This window comes from Antedon mediterranea, chromosome 3 (assembly GCF_964355755.1).
Source record: "Antedon mediterranea chromosome 3, ecAntMedi1.1, whole genome shotgun sequence".
In the NCBI taxonomy this organism is placed as follows: Eukaryota; Metazoa; Echinodermata; class Crinoidea; order Comatulida; family Antedonidae; genus Antedon; species Antedon mediterranea.
Window position 1 is genome coordinate 13,376,199 of NC_092672.1, and position 9,362 is coordinate 13,385,560.

Genomic DNA, 9,362 nt, shown 5'->3' on the forward strand with positions numbered 1-9,362 from the left:
AACAGGTAGGCTACCTGTTAAACACTCCTACTTTCGGGCATTAGGCTTGTCTTTTTCAGAGTCATATACAGTACTCAAATAAATCTCCAAAGCATGTTATTAGATAAGGAATGTTCTCGTTATTATATTGGAAATCTGTATAGTATGCTTCACTTATTACAGATTGAAGGCGATATAGCCAAAAACTATTTGTTTATCTAATTTGCTTTTATAGATGGTAGAGTTCAGATCTGAATTGTTTTAAATAAAGTATCCAGTTAGTGCAAGTGGTGCATACTTCAGCGTTTCTTTTTTCAATCATCTTTTGATTCATATCTAACTGCTGCCGTATTCTTAAACTTTATTTTTATTTTCATGATAGTATACGCTATGTTGGACTTTGCACTATATAATCTAAACATTTATAGGGTTGTAATTCATTTCAGTAATTCACCTAAAGACAATATTAAAATAGGTGTTTAGGTATAGATCGAACCTAAGGAGTAATCCGAGTCATTGTTTATATTTGTATTTGTATATTTTAAACTTTTAGTTATTAGGCCTATTTCTGTTTTCATGTTGTTGAGCTTGTACATAATACGAGACTATTATGTTTAATTTTGTTGGAGAATGTAAAAACTATCTTTGTAATATTATATCTTTAAAGGCCTATACAAATCTGAAATCGGAATTTTTTAAAGCATTCATTTTATTGTAAAAAATAATAATTCATAAAAATATTAAATGTTGGTATTTTGCAGTTAGGCCTATACAAAAATGAATAAACTTAAAAATAAGTGGAAACTTTTTCATAAAGCAAATTTATCTTATTGAAAGATACATTTGTTGAATTGTTTTGATGGAATTTTTTGAATAATTAAATATTGACAATTTAGACAAATACCGTAGTAGTCTATTTCAATTACGGACAGCTAAATATATAATTAAAAACATGTTGTAGGCCTATGCTTTAAGCCTAAATGTTGTGGCTAGATTTACTTAGAAGGCTTTGTGTCGATACTGCGAGACTTGGTGTAAGAATGGACTAAAGAAGTAGGCCTATTCTATTTCTTTAGTCTTTATGAATATGATGCAATCCTGTTACAATTTGTACTTATTTTAGCTTGTTTGATTTTAATAGTTGAATATTAATTGATGTGTTAAATAAATATTATTATAACGTATTTTAGCCTTTGCCTGTCATGTATTAATTTAATTGTTGAATATGAAATAGACCTACCGTGAATTATTAAAATGATCAGCCATGCGTGTCGTTTAGCGCCGCCACAAGTATGATACTTGGTAGCCATAGGAACGAAATAAATAGATAGGACAAGATTGAGTACGGTCGATTCGATTATTCGATTGGCATAATACAGCATCAAGTACATTCAGCATTGAGACCGTAACTCAGTCAAATCATGGACGAGAAAAAGAAGAAGAAAACTAGACCGACTAGGACAAGTCTATCAGCTGTACTGAATAATTTTGCTAATTGCGATGTTATACCACGGCAACGATATAAGGAAAGTATTCAATTACGAGTGGTTAATAGAGTAATTGAACCAATTTTACGAACCGTTGGAGAAATGGACGATCGGTTTTGTATTTCCGAGCTTGGTGGAAGACTTACTGATGAGAATGGAACGACATCAAAGAATGCTAGTGTCAGGCTCAATGCCAGACATCATACAGTGGTAAATCGAACAACTGGGATGAACAAGAACAACGTTTACGAGTTTGACTTGCTTGTCGTCATACCTAACTTATTTGTGAATTTTGGACGAAATGCGTTCTCTGGTGGCGAAAATAATGCTGCTGGTGGTAGATCAAAACCAACTCTCAAATCATCAACGAAAGAGGACAAATCAGTAACCTTTATTGATAGTACATGCTGCAATAACCCGTACACGCCAGTTCTCAATGGTTTTGGGTATTTGGCTATCAATGCAGACAATATCCTTGTTCATGATTTAGTATCTTGTTTAAATGATAGTGTTGACAATATTGGACGTGGAATAGAAAGAGAGACATATCTATGCCCTCATAAATTTGTACAGACATTTAGTACACTTGTTTCTGAGGCTGTTGAAGAGCTTGATAAGAAATGTTTTTGGGAAAAAGAACCAACTGTGTTTGAAGTGAAATTGTGCAATCAAGGTATTTACTCTAGTAGCTAGATCAACTTTCGTATGCACTTTGAGGTCCAGAGAATTTGACTTCAGAAATTGGTTTAGGATGGTCAAACAATCATTATTGGCTTGGTTACACATTTTGAAAATGTGGCGAAAGGTCAAAAGGTCAGGGTGAAAGGTTATCAAACTAAACACCAATAAGTCCTTAAATCTCGACAACCACTGGTCACAGCGAGGTAATTTTGGTCTCAAATTGATCAGAAGGTATACATTTATATTCAGTCTAATGGGACATTTTAGTCAAAAATGACCGGAAATGCCATTTCTGACCTTTGACCCACACCCCAGTGCATGTATGTATCTCCGTAACTACTGATTGTAGACACTTGAATTTGGTGTTAAATTGTTGGAAATAAACATTTTGTTATTTGTTGTAGGGGTCAAGGGGTCAGGGTCAAGGGTTATATGAACAAATATAAATAGATACTTGTATCTCGGCAACCACTCGTCGCAGTAAGTCAATTTTAGTCTCAAAATGTTCAGAAGGCATGCTTTCATATTCAATCTAATGGGACATTTTAGTCAAATTTAGTCAGAAATGCCATTTCTGACCTTTGACCCACATATCATGGCATCTTCATATCTCTGTAAGTACTGGTCGTAGAAACTTAAATTTGGTATCAAATTGTTCGAAATATAGATATTTACATTCATTGTAATAGAACATGTGGTTAAAAGATGAACAGAAATACTATTACTAATGTTTCAAACAAAAAACTAATCTCTACATAACTTACCCAGTAATGTTATGCAACAACTGATACTTTAAATTGTTTCAATTTCAAGTACTAGTTATTGCTGTCCCCAAGAACATTTTGATAGAAACGTCAAGCTCAACGGTTCTTTTCGGAATGCTAGAAGTAACTTGCCATGTGTATCCGATTAAACGCCCCGGGCATTTATTGTTCAAAAGGGTTTTTAGGGGGAGGGGAGGCATCTTTATTTGGAGTATAATATGGTAACATGTATAATCAAATAAATACCACCTATATGTAAAAAAATACAGCACAATTAATATCAAAAAGTGAAAAAAATGCTTGGTAAATTGTAGATGGTACTGTAGTTAATGTAATGTGTTGTGATACAATTATTGTGTAAATGCATGTGGCGGGCGTATTCCACATGATGTTCTATTGGAGAGAATGCCGTGGCGTTTATTTGAGGGAGGCTTTTATTCAAAGCGGGTGTTAATTCGAATAAATTTTAATAATTATAATCATTTCTCAACTGATAAAAGGTACTTTACATGATTCGTTTTCTTCTTTATGGTTTTTAACGAAATGTTTCTGTCTTTTAGAATAAAAGTGACACTGTTATAGATAACATTAAATGGATCTTCTCTTCCAGGTGCCAGTATAATGAGTAAAACAATGACATATCATTATCCTGACACGATTGCACTCATAATGGATCTTCATTCTATCATCTGTTTGTTTGTGACTACAATTTGACAATCAATCTTTTGCATATTTTTAAATGCCAATACATAGTTTCATTACTATTGTACAATATGTCCAGCTTTCCTGAAAACACCCTTGTGTACTGTAGTACAGTAGTATGATTTTATCATGATAACTTCTGATGCTTTTATTGTCAATGCATTCAGTACCTAAAACATGTCAAAGTTTCTAGTGGTATTGATAATAAATCTCCAGAAACATATATTGTTTTATTATCTACACTGGGAACAGACGTGTATAATATACACCGACAAAACTTATACATATTATGTACCGGTATAAGTTTTGTCCGTAACATTAAAAAATATTATGCAACAGTGTTACGGAATAAAGACAATGAATTGGTCTATTATAGTTGTCTCCGATACCTTTTATTACATGATTGTACTTGCAACAGGATAGAAAGAGGTTTAATCCAATTATATTAATAATTTTTTTTTTTAATCTGGGGTGTATTTATTTGATTATACATGTTACCATTATTACACCCAAACAAAATAAACGCCTTCCCTGAATAAATAAATGCCCGGGCCTAGCATTCTTAACTGTTGAGCTCGAGTATTTATTCGAATTAACCGCTTTGAATAAAAGCCTCCATTCCCTCCAATAGAACATCATGTGGAATAAACGATCTGCCATATGCATTTACAAAATAATTGTATCACAACACATTTCATTAATTACCATAATCTACAATTTACCGAGCATTTTGACATAATTTTATCATTTTTTGATATTAATTGTGCTGTATTTTTTTTACATCTAGGTGGTATTTATTTGATTATGCTACCATATTATACTCCAAATAAAGATGCCTCCCCTCCCCCTAAAAACCCGTTTGAACAATAAATGCCCGGGGTGTTTAATCGGATACACATGGCAAGTTACTTCTAGCATTCTGAAAAGAACTGTTGAGCTTGACGTTTATATCAAATTGTTCTCGTGGACAGCAATAACTAGTACTTGAAATTGAAACAATTTAAAGTATCAGTTATTGCATAACATTACTGTCTAAGGATAAGTTGTGTAGAGATATGTTTTTTGTTTTAAACATTAGTAATAGTATTTTCTGTTCATCTTTTAACCACATTTTCTATTACAAATACACATGGCAAGTTACTTCTAGCATTCTGAAAAGAACTGTTGAGCTTGACGTTTATATCAAATTGTTCTCGTGGACAGCAATAACTAGTACTTGAAATTGAAACAATTTAAAGTATCAGTTATTGCATAACATTACTGTCTAAGGATAAGTTATGTAGAGATATGTTTTTTGTTTGAAACATTAGTAATAGTATTTTCTGTTCATCTTTTAACCACATTTTCTATTACAATGAATGTAAATATGTATATTTCGAACAATTTGATACCAAATTTAAGTTTCTACGACCAGTACTTACAGAGATATGAAGATGCCCTGGTATGTGGGTCAAAAGTCAGAAATGGCATTTCTGATCATTTTTTACTAAAATGCCCCATTAGACGGAATATAAATGCATGCCTTCTGAACATTTTGAGACCAAAATTGACTTGCTGCGACCAGTGGTTGCCGAGATACAAGTACCTTTATTTATTTGTTCATATAACCCTTGACCCTGACCCTTTGACCTTTTGTAACATTTTTCAAAATGTGTAACAAATAACAAAATATATATTTCGAACAATTTAAAACCAAATTCAAGTGTCTACGACCAGTAGTTACGGAGATAAATACATGCCCTGGGTTGTGGGTCAAAGGTCAGAAATGTCATTTCCGGTCATTTTTAACTAAAATGTCCCATTAGACTGAATATAAATGTATACCTTCTGATCAATTTGAGACCAAAATTACTTCGCTGTGTCCAGTGGTTGTTGAGATTTAAGGACATATTGGTGTTTGGTCTTATGACCTTTCACCCTGACCTTTTGCCACATTTTCAAAATGTGTAACCAAGCCAAAAATGATTGTTTGACCACCCTAAACCAATTTCTGAAGTCAAATTCTCTGGACCTCAAAGTGCATACGAAAGTTGATCTAGCTACTAGAGTAATTGACTATGATGTTAATTATAGAGCCAAAAAAAAAATTAAAAAAATGTTTTATGTGGATTCCTTTATAAAAAATAAATATAAAAAAAAAATATTATCAATGATGCTGCTTATCTTCGATTTATAACATGTACACTTTTTTTTTTTTTCATGTAGGATCTGGTATTAATCTGAAGATCCTTCTTGCTGGAGAGACATTTACAGTTGATATATTACCAGCACTGCTTCTGCACTCCTGGCCTGAGTCTATGAATTCCTGGTATAAACAACACTTGAGTAATAAATGGTTATCATCACAACGCATCGGTATGGTTAAGAAAGATCTGTATTTAATATGCGACACAACTGCTAAAAATGTTGACGAGAGACTATGGAAAGTATGTTATGAAAAGAGTGAGTGTACTCTTCTGGAATATGCAGATTCACATCAGGTTGATAGTTGCCGCTACAAAGCTTACTCTATTTTAGAAACTCTCATTGAAGATAATGCAGCAGATTTTGCACCCTGGACTCCACGACTGCTTAGAAATATCTTTATTGAACAATGTATACAATATCCTCATGACGAAGACTGGTATGGTAGTAAACTAGGTAGAGCATTTGTAGACTTATTTCAGGCGATTATAAGCTCTATAAAATCATGTGAATCTACTCATGTCTTTACACAGAACAATCTGTTAAAGGGTGCAGGTACAGAGTCTGAGATGAAACAAATAAGTAGGCATCTCAAGGCAATTCTTCAAGACATAATTAAACAGCCAGATAAATCAGCATTTCTTTCTATAAATGACCAATAACCCATGTTCATACATCTTACTTTACTGTGCCAATAAACATCGTCAAAATAATTTTTAAGGGACAAAAGTGAAAGGCAAAACCAGCAATCAACCAACCACTACTGTACAACTTTGTGAAGGAGTAAAGTAGATTGTGGAAGATTTTTTTATAGGCATCAATATGGGACAGAGTACATTTTACTCGCTCCATAAACAATTTATATTGCGCATACAAATGTCAAGACTATTACAAATAACTAAATCTAGGCAATGTTCATCGACTAGACAATGTTTAAATTGAACTTTACAGCATCAGTTTATAGTTCATATGAAAGGAAAATCAGATATTATAGTTCACTATAATATCTCTATGGTTTATGCGATTCTCAAAAGAACAATGTTTTAGGTAACAAACCACCATGCCTAGTTCTTCAAACATTGCTTATGCTTTGATCCATAGAGATATTACTATAATATCTCTTTGTTTGAACCAACACCAATGAACACCTTTGAAATAGAAATAATCCACTTTAATAAATTAGTACCGGCTTTCCTAAAACATTTCACAAATACAAATTAATACCTAATTTAAAAGAAAAAGTGTTACCCTCACACTGAAAGGAAACAGTCATTCCAAACCCAACCCAAACTTACTCAACTCAACAAATGCATTATAGTTTCTTTTCTTGTTTTTGGCTTTTTATGCCTATTTTCGCTCATAGTAAAGTATGTGCTTTTTGAAGAATAAATTGTATTGTAGAAGAGTTGTCTTTAGGTAATATTATTAAGTTCTGGGGCGGATTGCTATAAGCGATCTATAAACGGTCTTAGCGCTTAGCCGGCTATAATTCGTGACGTAGCAAGTAGTCTTTATTTATAGAACATTGCTATACCACGGTCTAACATGTAAACGGACTCTAAAATTAAAGCCTACTCGAAGGAGTCTTAAACCTCTCTTTTTGTTGCTTTTACGTATTATTTATCGTCAAAGACAATCAATTGAATGAGTTTTAAGAGTTAAATCAAATAATAACGGTGATTTTATTCTTATATAGGCATAGAATAGATTTTCTTGCGTAGAAATGTACGTACTGTTATGATTGTGAATTGAACAAGCGTGACGAACATTATCTTATTTGGTATTCTACGCGCAAAGTACGCCTTCAATTTGTTAGTTTACGCGGTCTTATCCAAGACTGTTTTATAGCAATGGTTTAACAGGGGTGGCTTTAGTAAGACCGTCTATCTGATAAAGACGGCTTTAATCGGGGAGTTAAGACCATCAGTTAAGACTGTTTTATAGCAATCCACCCCTGGGCTAAAACAGTTTAATCGGCTAAAAAAATAGAGATTCCTTGTAATATGTTCATTAACAGACATGACAATAATCAGATATCTATTGCTATGTTTTTTCATAATATGGCTGTATTTTTCTGATCTACATAATCTTCATTTTGTAATTGAAAATAACAAGAAATACAAAGATAAACTTTATATACTTTTTTACTTTTCATTATTATTTACAGTATATACAGAAGAAGAAAAATACAAATAAATATTACAGATGTATTGTCCCCCAAAGTATTAAATAAATCAGACTTTGAATAGGTTACTTTGTAGTTTTAATAAAGTTAATTACTTCCTTAGAAAACAAAAACCAAACCAAAAACCTATTTGCTGTCAGCAAATTGAACTCTTTTTTTCTGGTAAATACATTTTTTTGTACCCAAATTTTGGATAACTATTATGTAACATTAAAATGGCATATTCCAAAACAATTTTTGTAAGAATTATTTTTTCAGGGGACAATACATCTTTAACAAACATATTCAAATAATGTTAATTATAAAAATCTTTATTATTATATCCAATTCGAAAGCAATTAAACCTGATTGAAATGAAATAAGTGAGGTATACAAAGAAGGAATGCAATTATGCAATAAATTATGGTTAAACATTTATTGCAACACACCTAATAAATTCTTGTAATTTGATTGGACAATTGTGGGTTACAGAAGCAGCTACGCGCATGATGCAATCTCTCCTTCACAACAACAATATCAAAACAATGCATAGACATAGATATAAGACATATAATATTTTATATTTGTGCGATGGTACATTAATAATTTCATCCTGTTAAATATGAAATTCTATTTAATTTCATCTTTCACCTTTGTACTATCACACTCATAAGCATTCATTATTTGTTTACTATTAAACTATTTAAAAAAAATGTTAACATCTCTGCCTGCTCCACCTGCAATTCAGAAGTGGCACTTAATAATTCAGTACAGTAATAACGTTTTTGTACCAGTTTCATCAGTTGCATGGAAACATTGTATTGCTATTCAGCCGCTAGGCTACAGGCCTAGCCTAGCTAGTCTAGCTAGACATTTTCACTCCTGAGGACAATCAAAAAGCATATTGATTGATACTTACAACTACATGTATGGTGTTGATTTTCACCATGTAAACCTTCAAATAATATCAAAACATCGACATACAGTACTACTCTTGTGAGCTTTCTCAATAATTTAAGAGACAGTTTAACAAATTTATCTGTTTGAATAAAAACATCCTGAGTGAGATCTCTTTGGTTGGGCTTTTTTACATACCTTTTTATTCCAACTTTTTAATAACAGTTTTAAAAAATAAAAATAGCTAATTAATCAAATCATTTTTTTCATTTTATTAAATAAATTATGGTCCCTTTATCTTAGCTAGTAGGCCTACAATCTTTTAATTGAAAACAAATTATACAGTTTTTTGTGTATTTTGTCCCATTCAATGGGTTCAATGTACTATTAGCAACATCCATTTCTTTTTTTTTTTGGAATGCAACACTGAAAACCAAATTGAATGTTTTGTATTCATTGAATGAACAGAATATTTTTATTTGTTGCAAGATAGACTGCTCTATT

At 32.1% G+C, this 9,362-nt stretch overlaps 1 protein-coding gene across 1 annotated transcript; it reads left to right on the forward strand.

The window, feature by feature from the left end:
• Nucleotides 1-1,360: 1,360 nt before the first annotated feature.
• LOC140044918 (uncharacterized) lies at nt 1,361-7,912 on the forward strand. Its single transcript, XM_072089615.1, has 2 exons — nt 1,361-2,139; nt 5,819-7,912. Exons 1-2 carry the CDS (start codon nt 1,401-1,403, stop codon nt 6,457-6,459), a joined length of 1,380 nt encoding a protein of 459 aa, XP_071945716.1. The 5' UTR covers nt 1,361-1,400; the 3' UTR covers nt 6,460-7,912.
• Nucleotides 7,913-9,362: the final 1,450 nt, after the last annotated feature.